We start from the raw sequence: 18,630 nt of genomic DNA on the forward strand, positions 1-18,630 counted from the left end.
GGACGTAAGTGCGCGCGCGACGCGCTCCCGGTGCTGCCCGTCGGGTCGCTGTCGGCGGCGTGCCCGCTTCCAAGATGGCGGCGGCGGTGGCGGTGTCTGGCGCGCTCGGCCGGGCGGGCTGGAGGCTCCTGCAGCTGCGGTGCCTGCCCGGTGAGGGGGCGGCCGAGCCGGGGAGAGGGCTCGAGTGGGGAGGGGGCGCGAGGCCCACCTTTGCTGGGTACGGGGAGGAGGAGGCTGTGGTGGGGCTCGCGAGCAAGGTGAGGTGAAGGGCACGGACGCGGACCGAACTGGCAGCCTGGCCGGCTTCTGCCCGCGGCCAGCAGCTGTGAGGGGCCCGAGCAGCCAGGCAGTGCCTGTCCGTCCCATTTCGTGCGGTTAACGGAGCCCCAGAGAGGGCTGTGGGTGGCCAAGGTCACACAGCTCGGGCGCTGCAGAACGCGGACCCAGTCTCCTAACTCCCTTGCTAAGCCCCTGGGCCGGGGAGGACACGCGAGGAACGGAGTGGGTGACGGCCACAGCGAGCACCTCCGTGTTCCGCGGTTCCCTGCCACGTCGATAATTCTGTGACATCCTTGTGCCACCTGTGCCACTATCGAGTCAGTATTTTCGTTTGCACCTCTCACTTATTAAACAGAGACATTTACTTAAAGGAGGAAACTTCGCGTCACGACCAGGAATGGGAAACCGGTGCCATTTTCCATAAATAGGACGTGTGCATGGACACAGTGACAAAACCATAGCGCTAACGCACACTCAGTCCGTATTCCACCTGAAATCGCGGAACGCGCGCTGGTTCCTCGGCGTTTCTTCGGGACCTCCCCTGTCCTTTCCAAAGTGTTAGGACTCTTCGTTCCACTTTTTTCTGTCCGTGCCCTGAAGTACTGATGTTTTTTACGCATATTGTGCTGTTTCTTTGAAAGTCGTTGTCCCCTGTGTTAATCCACAGATTTTTTTTTAACGAGTTTTTTTTTTTAACGTACCAAACTAAATATGTTTAGTAAAAGTAATGCCTGTGACGCAGCAAGTCCACTCCTGAGTGTTTACCCAGGAGAAAGCGTGTGTCCACAGAAAGGTCTGTGCAAATATGTTCACAGCAACTTGACTTGAAATAGCCGATACTGCCGCAGCCCAGGTGTCCGTCGGCGGAATAGTGTTGCTTAATGGGATACCACTCAGCAGTGAAACGTAACAGCCTACGGATTTACCCAAAAACTATGACTCAAGCTGAAAAATATATACTAAACAAAAGAAGTCTTGATACGGAAAGGGCATCCTATGTTATTAGGTGAAATTCTAGGGCAGGCAAACTAGAGTGAAAAATTCAGAACAGTGTAGGTAGGGAATGACCGGGGAGGAAGGAACACGAGGGGACTTGCTGGGGCGGTGATCTCTAGATAGGGGTTGGGGTTATATAAGTGTAAATACTTCTCAAAGTTAAGAATTGGCATCTTGTAAACTTGCATTTCATTGTCTATAAATGTCACCTCAATAAAGGCACAGTAAATAAATAATAAACTCCAGTTAATGCTCTGCCTGCTGAAATGTTCACAGACGAATGAATACTAAGGTCTGCAATAAAATATGAAAAAACCCAAGATGAATTGATGAAGAGTGTGATGGCTAGGGACAGAGAATCTAGGTGGTGGATATACAGGTGTTCATGCCACAGTTCTTTCAGCTCGTCTGTGTGTTTGCAATTTTTAATTGTACAATGTTGGGAAAGAAAAGAATAGTATGAGCCTGTGCTTGGGAAACTACTGTGTTTTCCAAAAGCCCTTTCCTAAAGTGAATGATGAGGTGTTTTCAGTACTACAGATACTTAGTACTCTAACTTCTAGTCCAGTGCTCTTGCTGTGATATATAAATATGAAACATTTTCAAGTCACTTTCACCTTTTGTTTCAGCCTCAATTGCATCCGGATAAGTGGAGATTATATCCCTTAACTTGCATACTTTAAAGCCATGCTCACTGGGATGAAATGGTTTGCCCATTACCACACAGCTAACATAGAAACAGGCCTACAAGCCAGGTCTTCTGTTTTCTGGCGCATATTTTTGTCTACACGTCATGTCTAAGGGTTGCCAGTTTACCCATGATTTGTTGCCTGGGACCCAGCACTTGGATAAGTGGTTCCGGAGGGGTCTCTATCCTGCTTTTTTTCTTCCCCTTCCCTTGTACCATCTGGGTCTCAAACGGTCCTCTCTGATAAGGGTCCCTGACTAGTCCAGTTTCTGTTTCAGTGTCCCGCTGCCGATCAGCTCTGATGCCACGTGCCGTCCATGCCTCAGCTCTGCAGCTAAGGTCTTCCGATGAGCAGAAGCAGCAACCTCCCCCCTCTTTTTCCCAGCAACATTCTGAGACACAGGGGGCAGAAGAACCCAGTCCAGAGTCTTCTCGTGTACCCCCCAGGTAGGCACCAGAACCCAGTCTCTCCATTTCTGGCCACTTTGCGTGCTTGGGTGTATCTGTTCTTCCTTTCTCCTCTCTGCCCCTCTTCTCACCTTTCATCATTTTCAAGACTTTCTTTGAAAGGAACCTATTATTTTTTTCATGAAAATGGTGCCTGTACATTGTAAAACATCTAAACAATAAAAAGAAGTTCACGGAAAGAAGGCAAAAATTACCAGAAATCATAATATCCTTACAGGTGTTTCTCTAAGCACATTTCATATATAAACCTATGTACATAATAATGATTAATTACACTATACATGCTGTTTCAGAACCTGTTTTTTTCACTCAACAGTACAGTTTTAATCTTTCACAGTCTGTATTATTTTAATGATTGCATAATGTTCCAGCAAATGATGGTACCAAAATTTATTTAACCTATGTTTTACTGATGAATATTTATTTGTCATTCACTGGTATGAAAAATAATGTGATGAAGTGTGTGATTCAGCAGCTGCAGCACTGAGTCAAAGAATATGCACTTGTAACATTTTGTTACATATGTGGGGCCATATTGCCCTCCAGAAACAATAATAATTTACATTTCCATTAGACTTTTTTTTTCTTAATCCTACCACTGAGAAGTTCCTCTAGTTCTGAAATTAGAGTATCCCCAGTCATTTTTCTGGTTTCCTGATTAATGTACATTTCATTTCAGTTCAAAAAATATTTTTTGAGGATCTTCTTTGTGCCAGGCCCTGTGAACAACATAACCATTATTTCGGACCTCATGGAGTTACCGTCTGGCGCAAACACAGATTAAAAAAACAAAAACAAAAAATACAAAAACTGTGCTAAGGGCTATAAAGAGGGAAATCCAGGGTGCTGCAGGAGCATGTGTCCTCCTGTCGCATGACCTCCTCGCTCACGGCTGCCCTTCTCTCAGTGACCGTATGGGAGGGGTTAGGAAGATATAACTTCTACTGTGTTGGCATCGCAACACCAATACTGACACTGAAGTAAATGTCCTCCCAACGTGTGCTTAGAGGAGCCACAGAGCTGTTTCTGGTCAGGCTCGTTCTGCATGCGAGGCAGCAGCAGGGAGATGAGGCGTACCCATGTCCCTCCCGGATCTGGGTCTCAGGTACACAGATCAAGGTGGCGAGGAGGAGGAGGACCATGAGAGTGAGGAGCAGCTGCAGCACCGCATCCTGACAGCAGCCCTGGAGTTCGTGCCTGCCCACGGGTGGACGGCAGAGGCGATTGCAGAAGGAGCCCAGGTGTGTATAGGTGAGGGTGGGACAGCCTGGCCAAGGTCAGCCGGGAGAGAGTTACATTAGCCAAAGCAGAGGGCCTCGTGCATCTTCCAGCCAGCTGAGAACCCCTCACCACTATAGGATTTTCTGTTTGGGTGGAGGGGTGGTGGTGTTTCTTTCCCAATATGGTGGGAATAGGTTCATTTTTAAATGACTTTTTAATATAAAAAGAACCTAAGATGGAGTTGCTTCTTGGAAGTTAGATTCTAAAGGCAGCCATTTAGGCAAGCATTGCCTATGATGAAAACTACTGTATTTCATTGACTCTAAGATGCCACTGCTTGTAAGAAGCAACACTGTTTTTTGAATCACTAAAAAAGAAAAATGCTGCCTTTAAACTGTGACACGTTATTGTATAATTCACACTGATTGTTTAAAATGATAAATATGTGCATCTTAGACTTGATGAAATACGGTGTTTGAAAACTCCCAAGAGTGTACCACTTGGGACCAACACACTTTATTTTTCTCAGTAAGTGTAATTAGCCAGCATTTCCTCCCTTGCTGGAATAGACTGCTGCTTTAGATCACGCAGGAGGCTCACGTTTAGGTGACGTAGAACAGTGGTGGAGCCGTCAGGAGGGCAGGGAGAGGGCGGTGGCTGGATGAACTCGTTCCAGTGTTGGGAAAACTGCAAACTGGGCGCATCACACAAACCACTAGGAGACAAGCCAACAGAAGAAGCAAGTCTCTTCTTCCTCATGCAGCCTCACAGTCTCCCTCTATCCATGCTCTAGAGACCCTAACAGGGAGCCAGAGATGTGGTTTGCAGAGCCCCAGTCCCCACACCACTGAGCTGAGGCTGGAAAGGCAGCTTTGGAGCCGATAAATGACTTGATAACCGGCTCAGAGCATGTGTGTATGTTGTAGGTTCTTGTCACACATACTGGAGGCGGTATAGCCTCACCCATACAATGTGACGGTAAGACCCACCTCCTGGGTGCACACAATAAGGTCAGTCTCTGTCATGTGGATGCCGCTCAGCTCTGACGTTGATGTGAAGGTTGCCAGATGCCCCTCCAAAAGGGCTGTGTAGTTGCACCAAAACAGGCACTTTGCCCACTGTGAACGGTGGGGATTTCGAGTTAATGTTTTTTTGTCCCTTTTCTGCCCTCTGTCTCTGCGGCTGTCAGGGTTCTGCCTCCAGTAGATGCTCAGCAATTGCTGTGTAGCAGGAGCAGCAAGGGATTTTTGAGGCTTTGTTAACTTATTGGCAACTCATTAAAAGCTCAGCCCTGACCGGCGTGGCTCAGTTGGTTAAGTTGTCCCACAAAGCAAACGGTCACCGGTTCATTCCCAGTCGGGGCACATGCCTGGGCTGTGGGCCAGGTCCCCAGTTGGGGCGTGTGTGAGACGCAACCAATTGATGTTTCTCTCACACATCGATGTCTCTCCCCCTCTCTTTCTCCCTCCATTCCTTCCTCTCTAAAAATAAATAAAATCTTTAAAAAAGAAAAGAAAAGCTTTGTTGTTTTTAAACAACTAAGAGACCCAATTTCCAGGAGATTTAAGTTAAGTGAATTGGTGAGGGAGAGAGTTATGAATGGTCTTCCTGAGCCCCATTTTTTATTAGTTAGAACTCCAGGTTACAAGTGTCAAGATCACCTCTTAGCTGGCTCAGCAAGTGAGAGAGTGTTTTGGCTCCTTTAGCCACAGAGAAGTCTGGAAGAAGCTCGGGCACAGCGTCCTTAGGTCGTGCTGCTGGGAGCTGCCTCCAGTGTATCTGCCTCACTTTCCTCTTTGCGCTCCCTTCTCAGCAGAGGCATCCCATGTGGGACTGAAAATGGCCTGGCAGCCCCAGTGGAAAAAGAGCTCCTTTTTCCCCTCAGTACTAGCAGAAGTTCTATGGTGGTCCCTCAGGGCCCGGCTTTGGTCATTTGCATATCTTCGAGGTGGTCACTGTCAACTCCCATCATCCAAGCCTGCCTCCTGCTGTGCAGCACATCAAGGGCCCAGGGCTCAGGAAGGGAGAGTGTGGTGGCCCTCTGAAATGCACGCTGCTGTCACTAGAAGAGGCACTAGTGATGAACGGGCAACATGTCCACCACATGACACCCACTTTCTCTTGTAGTCTCTGGGCCTCTCCAGTGCAGCAGCCAGCATGTTTGGGGATGACGGCAGTGAGCTGATCCTGCATTTTGTGACCCAGTGCAACGCTCGCCTCACCCAGGTGCTGGAAGAGGAGCAGAAGCTGGTACAGCTTAATGAGGCAGAGTAAGCCCTGTGGCATTACTGGTCAGGGTGGCAGCTAAGGATCGAGGGACTGAGGTCCCACCAGCTGTCCATAGGAGGCCAGTCCAAGCAGAGCCAGCAGAGAGCAGCCTTGAGTAGCCCTGCTGCTTTGATGGGACTGGCAGGCAGCCGCTGGGCTCAGGCAGCTGTGGTCAGGCCATCGTCCGGGGCTTGCCGGATCCTCCTCCCTAGGCTAGTGCTGCGCCCGTGCCTTTGGCCCAGAGATACACTGTTTTCCTTTCCCTCTTCCAGGAAGAAGAAGACAGACCAGTTCCTGAGGGATGCGGTGGAAACCAGACTGAGGATGCTGACCCCGTACATTGAGCACTGGCCCCGGGTACAGAGTGCATATCCACGCCCCAGGGCAGCAATGTGTTTAGACTGATAACTGTCAGCACCTTTCCCTCGGAGGACGTGCACACGGTCAGAAGTTAGCTCACTGATTCCCCAGGGACCGGAGTGCTTGGTGCACTTGGCAGAGCTAGGTTTCAGATTTGGGGGGGTGCCAAAGAGAGCAACTCGGAGCCATCCGTGTCTGAGTCCCTGGAGATGTGAGTGGCCTGGGTACTGGATCACATCCCGGACTGGATCTTAGTGGCCCATGTGTGCCAGCAGGTCTTCGATGAGGAGGAATCCATGAAGGAGATGAGAAAAGTCAGCAGATTGAATAGGCCATAGTCATTAACAGGCCTGTCGTGTTCTAGATCTCAGGGGACTGGACTTCTTTTCAAATTGTCAGTGTGATGCTTGAGAATTGGAGTATTTATTCCAAGGGCTTTTCTGAAGCGTCCTCTTTCCTGTTTCAAAGCATGTCACAGTGTGAGCCGTTCTGTCAGTTAAGGAAGCAAAGTCAGAGCACATCAGAAACGAGAGGAACACAGAGATCATCTAGCGTCCTCCCCCCAGCTGGGGGCCTATTGAACACATACTTTCAGTCAGTCAGTTGGCAGACATCTGAACACCCCAGGCTGGGTGTGAAGGGAGTGCCCCTGCCCCTGCTTGCCACGCTTGATTTCCAGACCCGCGGCTTTGACTCCTTCCACCTCACCGTTCAGACGATAAAAATGTCCCGATTGAGCACATTTCCTTCTGGGCGCCTTCACTAAGAGGAAACTTCCCAGCCAATCCAGGACCTCTCGGCCCACATCCCATAGGCCACAGCCAAGGAGTTGACAGTGGTAGTAAAGTGGCCAGACCTTGTACTGTCAGGAGTCGATGTCTGCCATTGCATGTATGAGTTGAAGGATTTTGGTTTCAGGTAACAAATCACCTTGAGTTAAGCAGGAGAAAGGGGATGGGGAGGGATTTATCAAGGCTGCACTGGGACATCCCGGGCAGACATACTACTGGGCCCTGGGAGTGGCCTAGAATTTGGACCTGGAAATCACCCCCAGATTCCTCTCCTAGCTCTGCTTCGTCCTCCATGTGCCCTCCCCCATCCTTGCTCTCAGTTCTCAGAGCAGGCCAGACCCTCTGCTGTCTGCGTTCCCAAGTCCACGTGCTGGGTGGAGATTGAGAACCTGATCGGGCTAGGAGGGTAGGACGGGCCCCTGGCTCCCATCAGCTGTGGGCAGGGCTGTTAGCCGCCAGGAAGGGGTGGAGATGGTGGGTCTCAGAATGGGGGCTGGCAGGCCCCCTTACATACCTCAGCGGAGAGGTGAAGCGCCAGCCCCGTGCGCTGCGGTCACCTCCGCGCTGTGCCCAGCCCTCCGCCGTTCTCTCCGCAGGCCCTCAGCATCCTCATGCTGCCTCACAACATCCCGTCCAGCCTGAGCTTGCTTACCAGCATGGTCGATGACATGTGGCATTATGCGGGGGACACGTCCACTGACGTGAGTGCTTTCTGCAGGCCCACGGGGTACCGGGAACGCCGGGGTTAAGCTTTTCTCCAAGAAGCTTGTAAACTTCTTTGATCACACCTCCCTTCAGGGGGCCTGCAGCAACATTCCCACCTTGGTGAGGAGAGGCTGCGGTATGAGGAAGGGCTTTCAGCAAGCTGCAGTGGGGCCTGGGTCATCTTCATTCAGGGACCAGCGCCCGGGCCACAAGCCAGTGGTCATTCCCTCCGACCTGTAGTGGTGACCCAAGACGTCAAAGGGCCTTGTGATTGGGCTGCCCTCCACCCCACCCCAGGCTCTTAAAATTTAGGTTCTGCAGCAGAATTTCTCAGTGTGCGACTTCCATGAGACTGATTTGTTTTTAAAAATGCCTTGAAGGCACCATTGCTTTAAAAAGAAGCTCCCACCCCCAGCCCATCCTGGCCTGCTTTGCTAAGGGATCAACAAGCCTTTAAAGAGGCACCAGGAAAGAATGTGACTTGTCGAAGCTATTATATTTCTGTTAGGAAAATTTTTTAAAAGTATACCTTCATAAAAAGAAATTAATATCCAGGCTGGGGAAGCAGAGAGATACTCCCACCACAGTTCTAACAAAGTGTTTTAATAAACTTCCTTCCAATGGGAATATACCACCAACAGAGATGCTAGGAAAATGAAATTAGAAAGCAAAGAAATTAAAGGAATAAAACACCAAGCAGCTGAGCTAGTGCTCTGAAGAGTAGCTGGCCAGGATAGTCAGAGATGCCAAAGGACTTGACCACTCAGCTTTTCCTGGGTGTTGCAGCCTGTCCATGATTCTGTCTCAGCCCTCACTTTCCTAGTGAACACACTAAGGTTTGGTTATAACCTGCTGACCACAGAGCCTCCCTGGGACTTACGCGTCCTAAGACTTAGTCTTTTCACCAGCAGTTCCACAAAAGACCAGATGTAGCAAAATCACCTGGGATGCTTAGTAAACATCCCGGCTCCTGGCGCTTAGTAGAGACCCACTGACTTAAGAGGCTGGGCCCAGAGCTTGGATTGTCAGTCTCCCGGGTCATTCTCGTGCACAGCCACACTTGAGACCAGTGTCGTCCGGAGGGCAGCATGTACCTGTGAGGGAAAGGAGAAATCGGGGAAGCCCGTGAGTGCCTGTAGCTTTGGGTAGTCACCCCCGAATGCCTCCAGCCCACAGCAGCAGTGGTGACCCGTCTGCCTGGGTGCGTTTCTTTGCAGTTCAACTGGTACACCCGCCGAGCGGTGCTGGCCGGCATCTACAACACCACGGAGCTGGTGATGATGCAGGACTCCTCCCCAGACTTCGAGGACACTTGGCGTTTCTTGGAAAACCGGATTAATGATGCAATGAACCTGGGCCACACTGCCAAGCAGGTAGTGGGGGGCTAGCCGTTTGGGAAGCCCCCTCACTAGGCACCATCCTCCTCGGGCCACAGCCAGGCGCTTCCATTCTCTTGCTCCCCTTCGGTCCCAGCTGAGAGCCCCGAGGGCCTTCCCAGGGAGCCTGGCTGGTTCTTCCTCATACCAGCCCCTCCTGAAGAGCCACACTCAGCCCGTTGGTGGTTGTGTTGTGTGTAGGCTCTTCCTCTGGGACATAGGGCCCTCTTGACTACCTGTTGGGACTAATAGGCCTGCTGGTTTGTCCTATTGGTCTCACATTTGAGCTTGTGATGGGGGCTTAAGAGAGCCTGACTCTGACTCTTCCAGGTGAAGTCCACTGGGGAGGCGCTGGTGCAGGGACTCATGGGAGCAGCAGTGACAGTGAGTACTGCCCAGGCCATCCTTGCCCTCCCCATCACACTCCAGGCCCAGGCTTCTTATGTAATGGAGCACTGACTCCGAGTAGTTTTGCAGCCTTAAATTGGAACGCTAGTAATGAGACTGTCGTGATTCAGTCCAAGCCTGTTGATTCCAAATATCCCACCTCTTTGTGTTTTACTGGCTGACTCCCAGGATGCTGGTATGTCAGATCTCTGTATCATAGCCACGTGTGCTGCCTTGAAAATCCTGATCTTTCCCATTGGGGTCCTGGGGTAGGACAAGGCCTCAGCACTCTCTGTTTCCATCCCTTCATCAGCTCAAGAATCTGACAGGTCTAAACCAGCGTCGGTGAACAAGAAGGGGTATAAGCTAGAGTGTCCAGAAGACTACCTACGGATATATTTAAAGGGCATTGAAAAGTATGACGTGCCATCCACGGGACAAAATTAATGAGAAAACACTGAAGGACTCCTGAGTCATCCCCACAGCCACCTGGAAACCACAGGGCACTTGATACAGTTGTAGCCTGGGACTGGACCACGTCTTCAGTTCCTAATACCAGGCCAGGCCTTCTGATGCCTTTCTGCATTGCAGCTGTGTGATTGAAAAACGAGGCTCTCATCCAAGCATTCAAGCCACGGAAACCCAGCACAGCCCTGTCATGGTCTCACGGGCACCTTGATCACATCTCAACCTTCCTAGAAATGCTCTCTGGGACTCCCAAGGTAGAGTCAGGTAGCAGCTAATCCATAGCACAGCACAGGCACGTGCACCCAGCATTCTGGGATACTGCATCGGGGACCTTCAGGAAGCTGCCTACCTGAGACAGGTGCCTGCTGGACAGTGGTTCACAGCCTGGCCAGAGGTGATTCCAGAGCTGGTGTCACATTACACCACTGTGTGTGGCAGGATTATTAGTGAACTCAGAGTCTGTAAAAATAATAAATATGTTTGAATCGGTTTCCTGTTATGTAATTAGTTTTCTTATAAACCACAAGAGGTATGCAAAACCCCAGAGAAAGACAGCGGTGTTGTGGAAAAGACTGAAGGCTGGCAGCCAGGAGACCTGAGTTCTGGTCCCGGTGCTGCCTAATACTACAGGGCCGTATGCTGGCTGCATCTGGGCTCAGTACAATTTGAGTGACAGGGGCCTTCCTCTTCACCATTAGCTCCTTTGGCTGCTCAGGTTGCTGTAACCAAATACCACAGACTGGGTGGCCTAAATATCGGACATTTATTTCCCACAGTTCTGGAGGCTGGAGAGTCCAAGATTAAGGTGCCAGCCAATTTGTTTTCAGGTAAGGACTTTCTTCCTGACCAGCAGGTGGCTGCCTTCTCTCTTATGTTCTCACATGGTAGAGAAAGTGCTGGCCTTTTCCTGTTCTTATAAGGGCATTAATATGAGGGTTCTACCCTCATGACCTCCCAAAGACCCCCATCTCCAAATACCATCACAATAGGAGTTAGAGCATTTGGGGTGGGCATTATTCAGTCCATAGCGTCTGCCCTCTACCTTGCTATCTCCTTTCTAAGCCGACTGAATATCATTGGGGAAGTCACAAGATAACAGGAATTTCCTATCTCTTCTGCTGGGCCTTCCACTTGGCCCCTTTGAGCACCTTTCTAATTCTTTTTATCTCAACGCCTTGTCAGGCTCCCTGCTGTAGCTATTCCAAATCCCATTCCATTCTCTCCTTTATCCTCATAGCATCCCATTCTCACTCAGCAGAAAACAGCAGCCTCCTCTGTCTCAGGAGAGGTGTCAAGCTAAGTCAAGCTCCTCTTCGTCCCTGATGACTCCTCTTCAGCCCACTAACTGTAGCTCCCCTCAAGTTCTATTTTAGGGTCTTTTTTTTGTCTGTGGGAGCAGCTGCCATCTTTCTGAGATCTATTCAAACCTCTCCAGGCTGTTTAGGGGACTTTGGTCATTCTTTATTGCACATTAACCCAGTGACACACTGGCAGGCGCTGGGGGTGCTGAGATGAAAAGCCACTCCCCCTCCCACCCACTGCAGCCACACAGACCTATAGATGTTGCATTAAAATAAAGTGGTGTATCTTCCTGCAGATTGAAAAACATGTGACCCAGGCTTGAGGGTGGAAGTGAAAGGGCACATACCTACCATTCAAGTATACTTCACTAAAGTATACTTTTGTTTTTCCATAAATGTACAAACTTCATTCTTTCTAAAGATGTCATAGTATTCCTATGTTTGTATATTTCACCCAAGTCTCTCGATGGGGTAATCAATAGTATTTTTATTTTAAAATTATTTATTGAGTTTCAGAGAGCGGGGTGGAGGGACAGAAACATCAATTTGTTGTCCCACTTATTTATGCGTTGGTTGGCTCCTTCGTGTATGTGCCCTGAGGATGGAACCCTCAACCTTGGCGTATTATCTGGACGACCGTCTAACCAACTGAGCTACCTGGCCAGGGCGCTGTTGGTTATTTTTTGATATTACAAACTTGCTGCAGTCATCTTCCCTGTAAATGTATCTTTGCCTACAGCTTAAGTATTCCTGCAATATGAATTCCTGGAAATGTTCTCGTTGAGTCACGTGTGTGTGCATATTTTGCCAAATCCTCATCCAAGGCGGTTGAACCGGGTGCATTTAAACCAGGGCGTGGGTAGGAGACGGCGGGCCCGGAGCAGTCCCGGCCTCCGAGCAGCAGGTGGCGCTGTGGGCGCGCCTTCGAGGAAGCGGCGGGGGCCGCGCCGACCGACTTCCGGGGCCTTCTGCGGGCGGCACAGGCCGGAGGCGGGCTCCGTGGGGGAGAGCAATGCCGTACGCCAACCAGCCTACGGTCCGCATCACCGAGCTTACGGACGAGAATGTCAAGTTCATCATCGAGAACACGGACCTAGCGTAAGCCTGCTGAGGGCAGCGGCTGGTGGCTCTGGAGCGCCGGGGAAGCGGGGATAGGGTCGTGTTTGCTGTCCTCCGGAGCCATGGCTTTTACTTCGGGAACCGGGGCGGGGGCGCGGGGCGGCATGTCGAGGCTGCGGTGCCCTCACGCCGCTTGGTTTTCATCCCTCAGGGTGGCCAATTCTATTCGGAGGGTCTTCATCGCCGAGGTGCCCATAATAGGTAAGCGACCTCCGCCTTCTCATTGCCAGGCTCTCAGTGCGCTCCTAGGCTCACCCCTCGACACCCCCCTGCGCCCCGCACACACCTGGGGCTTCTGCGGCCAACCCTTGCTTCGGGCGAGCGGTCAGGGTGCGGAGAGAACACGAGGGCCACTCCTGGCCACCTCCCTGGCTCCCGGGGCCACTTGGGTCCGCTCTGACGTTTGCAGCGGAGAAGAGCGTGGGTTCGGGGGCCCGCGGCCTTGGGTTCGGGTGCCGTGGTTGATCCCTGTGTCTGTGAGACCTGCGCCCGTTGCTGAGCTGCGGGCTGCAGGGTCCTCTAACGGTGGGACGCTGAGAGTACGGATGCGGGCGACAGCAAGGACTAAGGGAGGTAGGTAGTCGCTACCAAGGGCCTTGCGTTTAGCGAGCGTTTGGTGCCCGCAGGGATGTTTTTGTGAATCCGTTTCTTCGGTTGCGTCTGTGGAGCATGTGAGTGCCGGGCAGCGGCTGCGCACCGGAGTGCAGAGCTGCGAGGTGCAGGGTTCTGGCCTCGCGGAGCCCACACGAGGTTGCGGGCAGAGGCAGGTCCTCAGAGCCCGCGAAGGCAGGGCGGCCTGGGACCCGCGGTTCAGGGGAAGCAGAGCTCCAGGGCCGCAGATGCCTCGAAGAGGCAGGGTCTGTGCCCGCTCTGGTTCCGGCCGCGCTGCTCCAGGTGTTTTGCACGTTTACGGATATGCTGCCGATGTTTTCTGGGTGTCAGCTTAGCAAGTTTGGGTTAGGAAAAGGAAACGGCAGAGCTGCCGCATCAGGTGCGCCGACTCCTAAGGAGATAAGCCGGCCAGAGGGTCGGGCAACAGGAGGACGGTGGACTTCAGCACCCCCTCCGCCCCAGCCACCTGGGCTCAGAGCCTGGCAGCCGGCCCTCCCTCTGCCTGATCACTCCTGGTCCCTGGGCCTCAGTTTCCTCGTGAGTGCGAGGAGGGAGCTGTACTTGGTGGTGCAGCCCTGGCCGTCCAAATCTAAATGTCACTTTTCCCACAAACTCAGTTCTGCAAGTAATTGAGAACCTACTACGCGCCAGGCCACAGCTGGGAATGCAAAGGTTGAGACATCTGAAAACCTTGCCCTATGGAATTTTCAAAGCTTGAGGTGGAGACAAGACACACATAAATGTAACACAAGGCACCATATGACAAGGGTCTTAAAGAGAGGTCTGGACAGAATTTTGTGAGGGAGGAACTTTCCTGTGTCGTGGAGGCTTGGGGACTCTAACCTGCCCTGGAGAGGGTAAGGGCACGCCAGCGGGAGGGGCAGGGGCGGAAAGGGGCAGAGACAAGGTTGGCTCACGGTCCTTCTGTGATTGGGGCTGGGGAAGCAATAGGAAGCGTAGAACACAGCAGGCCGGGGCCTGGCTCTGTCTGCTCCTTTACTGACCTTCGTTTCTAGCACCCACATCCCTTATTTGGCAGGTGGGCTCCAATCCATTTGCTTTATGAATTTGTTTACATGAAGACATGAATGAATGGGTGGATGAACGCATGAATATGTGTTTCAGTCAAGTGTGTGTGAGCTTACAGTCCTTCCCCTCCTCTTAGCTCACTACTGGTAGGGATTGGATTTTGTGCTTCGTATGCCTTGCCCATTAAAGGAATTCCATAAACGTTGGTTGATTGAGAGATGATAGTGTTACGTAAAGGGTGATCTGGTCGTTACGCCATAAAACAGGACATGGATCGGAAGTCTGTATTAGCATCTGTGAGGTTTTCCCTAAGATGTGAGTATCCCAGTAGTTTTATGTCCGTGGGTTTGGTGTTGAACAGCAGATGTAAGCGCTTCTCCTGGAAAGACTCAGCCCAAAGAAACATGTGCCCGCTCCTGTGCTGCTCTCTAGGTCGCTGTTTTCCGCTGGTACAGGGAGCCCCGTGCATGAAACCCTCCTGAGATGGGGTGTGTGGTTGTTGTTACCATGCAGATTCCTGGACCCCATTCAGGGTCTGGCGGCCCTGCCCAGGCCTCCCTGTGTAGGGAGCGTCAGGTGACTCCTGACTCTTGAGAACCCCTGCTCTGAGTCTTGAGGTGAATTCGGTGGCTAAGCTACATGTCTGCTTCCTTTGCTTTTTAGCCATCGACTGGGTTCAGATCGATGCCAATTCCTCAGTCCTTCACGACGAGTTCATCGCTCACAGGCTTGGTGAGTGCGGGTTTTGGAAGGTGAAAGGGAGGGGGCTGTGCCTGGGGTCAGAGAGGAACCCTCCTCTCTCCCAAGGGGACTTCGAGGGACTCCTTTTGGCCTGGCCGCTTGGCCTCCTCCCGAGTGCTTTCTGTGTCTTCCAGGACTAATCCCCCTCACCAGTGATGACATCGTGGACAAGCTGCAGTACTCCCGGGTACGCTGGGCGGCTGGGTGGCGTGGGGGTGGGGGCGACGGGGCCTTCAGTTCTCAGAGGTCTTGCTTCTAGCCTTTAGAAAGACAATGCGGAGGTCTTGTGTAGAGCCCAGGGCAGGCACTGGTCCTTGGCTCTGAGGGCCTCAGCTTGGTCAGCCTCACAGGGTGTCAGGGAGTCTTTAGCCGTCACAATAGGGGGGTGTACACCAGAACGCCCACTTATACCACACGGGGGCTGTCCCTTTCAGTTTGATCTGTTCAGATTCTGCTTTCCAGAGCATCTCTTCCCCATGACAGGGGTCTAGGGGGCTAAAGGGAGTCAACAAAAGGTTGGGGATCGGGGGGCAGGAGGGGGAATGAGAACTGTCCCACTGAGCAGCACCTGGGGCTACCAGATCGGTGACTCACCCCGTGGGTGGTGCTGTTGAACTCGGCCCCCTTCCTCCGGGGCTGTGTTTGCTCCCTGATGCTGCATTGACTGGCCTCGGTCTAGGGAGAGAATGGGACAGGACTGGGCTACTTGCAGCCCTTCCCTAGGCCCACATTAGGTGATGGCTGGAGACTGTTCTCTCTTGAGTGCTTTGGGTGGTCCTGAATCAGCCCATCTTCTGATTCCCCAGGGCATGTGCTCCGTGGCGGTCTATCTGTTATACTTTTCTTGGCTTTTGTGAATGTATGGAATTTTTCATAATAGAAATTTTTTTAAGAAAAGGTCAGTAGCCTAGAACTTGAAAGGTAACTTTTTTCTGTAGTTCCCTATATTTTATCTTAAATGATGATTATATTCCCGAGCCAGGCCACTTAGTTCATGGGAGGCTGAACTAGAGTATTGCTGTGGTTCTTTGGGGAGCAGCACTCCCAGGGGCCAGGCTGAGAAGTGAGCAGCGGGTGGCGGTGGAAGGAAGCGTGGGTGTCAGCATGCGTGGGTTGTCTCTAAACTGGGAGGGGCCTGCATCTGAGAAGGTTACCAGACTGGCCCAGCTCTCAAGAGCCTGGACGCTGGTCAGCCCTCATACAGGTGAAGAAACCGAAGGAGCTGGGGATCAGAAGCAGGGAGCTCAGGATTCGCCGTCTCTCCACAGACTTACCCCCGCTTGTCTCCCTGCCGCAGGACTGCACGTGTGAAGAGTTCTGCCCCGAGTGCTCGGTGGAGTTCACTCTCGACGTGCGGTGCAACGAAGACCAGACTCGTCACGTCACATCTCGAGACCTCATCTCCAACAGCCCCCGGGTCATTCCAGTGTGTGTCTAAGGACAGCCTCCCTGCCAGGACCTTGGCTTTTCTCCTCCTGCCTCCAAGTGGGCCAGACTGGGGTGGATGCCTAGAAGACACTGCCTTTCCCTGGGTTACTCTGATGCCTGGAAATGCTAATTCTGGACTCCTGCCGGGGTGGCGGAAGCTTTGTCGGTTGTCTGTGCCCTCTGTCACCCCAGGGCCCTTTTAAAAGGCCACCGTACTGTTTTGACCGAGAAGGCTGTCACAGCCATGAAGTAGGAGCGGGAGCAGTCACCAGCACTGATTGGGTTCTAGTAGGCACTTCTGCCACCTCATTCCCAGGCATCCTGTCCCTAGTTTGGCAGAGTGTGACCTGGAAGTCCTGGAAAGTAGTTTCCAGAGGAAGTGCCCGGGAGGTGAACAGCTAATAAATGTCTCTGTTTGGACCCCCTCCAGGTGACATCCCGGAACCGAGATAATGACCCCAACGACTATGTGGAGCAGGACGGTAAGCGGCTGGAGTGAGTGTGCAGGTGTCTGTCCGACCAGGGACCGCACGCAGCCTCGGTGCGGCCTGGTCCCTTTCTCAGCTGGCCTTTGATCCGCTTTTTCAAATGTGTGTGGTCTTTCAGTGGCACTCCAGGTCAAAATCGGGGGGGGGGGGGGTCATGCCTGTCCTAGCCGCCTGACTGACTCCCACCCCTCCCCACAGACATCCTCATCGTCAAGCTGCGGAAGGGCCAGGAGCTCAGGCTTCGCGCCTATGCCAAAAAGGGCTTCGGCAAGGAACACGCCAAGTGGAACCCGACGGCAGGGGTGGCTTTCGAATATGATCCTGACAATGCCCTGAGGCACACAATGTACCCCAAGCCAGAGGAATGGTGGGTTCCAGCTGGGAATGAAGGCAGGCGGTTTGGGGGGGGGGGTGGCTCCTAGTGACTGACAGGGCAGCTCCCTGTGGACACAGGGCCCCTGGAACCAGCAGTAGCAATCCTGTGCTGGTCTGTGTTTGACCCCAGGCCAAAGAGCGAGTACTCGGAGCTGGATGAGGATGAGTCACAGGCTCCCTACGACCCCAACGGCAAGCCGGAGAGGTAATAGCCTGCCCAGCACGGGAAGGCGAAGTGTGTGAGGATGTCCAGTTCTGGCGCAGGCTCTGGGTTGGGGAGGCCCTTGCCCTGACATCCCAGTGCCTGCACGCTGAGGCAGGGCGGCCGGCGGCCGGACCCAGGACGTGCGTCCCCCTTTAGTTGCTGTGAGAGGGAGGGGCCTACAGGTATCCAGGCTCTTCCAGTTCTGACTTTCACCTCCAAACTGGCGGGTCTTCCAGTGATGAACACGGAGATGCTGGCCCGGGTGACCCTGCCTATGTTTTCCGCTTTCTCAGAGCGGGAGACGTCCGTACAGAAGTGTTTTGGGGGTTTCACAATATCTTTCTGAGCTGGCTGTAGCCTCTTTGAGGTCTTGTAAACACCACTGTTTAAAAGAGGATGGAAGTCAACCTGGGGCAGGTTGAGGTCCTGGTGGGGAAGGAGTTGCGACTGAAGCGGAGCCGGGTGGCCATGGCCAAAGCTTAGGCTAGCCAGCCCCTTGCGGGGGGCTCTCATTGGGCTCTCACCTCTCAGGTTTTACTACAACGTGGAGTCCTGTGGCTCTCTGCGCCCTGAGACCATCGTCCTCTCGGCCCTCTCTGGACTGAAGAAGAAGCTGAGTGACTTACAGACCCAGTTAAGCCATGAGATCCAGAGTGACGTCCTAACCATAAACTAGCTGCAGCTCACCTGCTTCAGGGCAGAGATCCGAGCTTTCAGGTCCCTTCTGAGACTTCTGGCTTCTGGGGTCTGGACAGCGGTTACTTCCACTTCTTGGGAAGCCATCAGGACCAGTTAGAGGTAGCAGTGGGGAAGGGTGGGCCCATCCCAGCCTTGCTTGATCACAGATTACAGGGGTGAGACTGGTGTTTGAGGCAGGACAGTCTTTTATTGGACGTTCGGCACCCCTGGCTCCGTCTGCTCATTGCCAGTCGTCTCGCCAGAACCCAGACCTCCCGCCCCCACTTCTTAACCTGCCTGTAGGGGTCACGCCGCTTCCCTGCTGAAAACCGCTGAGCTGGACCCTCCTCCTTTGGTCATTTCAGCTCTTTTCTTTCTGTCCAAAAGTTGGCGTTCTCACAGTTGCACCTTAGGTTTCTGGTGTTAGGATTGAGTGTAAGAACTCTCGTTCCGGCTGCCTACAACCCCAGTCCGGCCCAGGGCCAGCCTACTGACCCTTCACCCAAATTCCCCAGTGTCCCTAATTTGAGAGCCCTTTAATACAGTGTTAGACCCTGGCTGCACCCCCCACCCCCAACAATAAACCTTGTATTTCATTCTCTACCCATCAGTTATGACTTCACTGCCAGTGACCCGATTATTTAGTT

At 52.5% G+C, this 18,630-nt stretch overlaps 2 protein-coding genes across 2 annotated transcripts; both read left to right on the forward strand.

The window, feature by feature from the left end:
- Window positions 1-31: 31 nt before the first annotated feature.
- On the forward strand, window positions 32-10,311 carry COQ9 (coenzyme Q9). Its single transcript, XM_090261110.1, has 9 exons — window positions 32-150; window positions 2,242-2,410; window positions 3,537-3,672; window positions 5,780-5,922; window positions 6,193-6,277; window positions 7,668-7,772; window positions 8,994-9,149; window positions 9,483-9,536; window positions 9,853-10,311. Exons 1-9 carry the CDS (start codon window positions 75-77, stop codon window positions 9,886-9,888), a joined length of 960 nt encoding a protein of 319 aa, XP_090117236.1. The 5' UTR covers window positions 32-74; the 3' UTR covers window positions 9,889-10,311.
- A 2,002-nt stretch (window positions 10,312-12,313) lies between these two features.
- POLR2C (RNA polymerase II subunit C) lies at window positions 12,314-18,211 on the forward strand. The gene is made up of 9 exons (XM_090261325.1): window positions 12,314-12,406; window positions 12,579-12,628; window positions 14,732-14,800; window positions 14,944-14,996; window positions 16,107-16,235; window positions 16,668-16,719; window positions 16,924-17,092; window positions 17,231-17,305; window positions 17,837-18,211. The coding sequence occupies exons 1-9, from the start codon at window positions 12,321-12,323 to the stop codon at window positions 17,979-17,981; spliced, it is 828 nt and encodes a 275-aa protein (XP_090117451.1). The 5' UTR covers window positions 12,314-12,320; the 3' UTR covers window positions 17,982-18,211.
- The last annotated feature ends 419 nt before the right edge of the window (window positions 18,212-18,630 follow it).

The sequence above is a fragment of the Furipterus horrens genome, unplaced genomic scaffold (assembly GCF_987537825.1).
Source record: "Furipterus horrens unplaced genomic scaffold, mFurHor1.1.pri manual_scaffold_13, whole genome shotgun sequence".
Lineage (NCBI taxonomy): Eukaryota > Metazoa > Chordata > Mammalia > Chiroptera > Furipteridae > Furipterus > Furipterus horrens.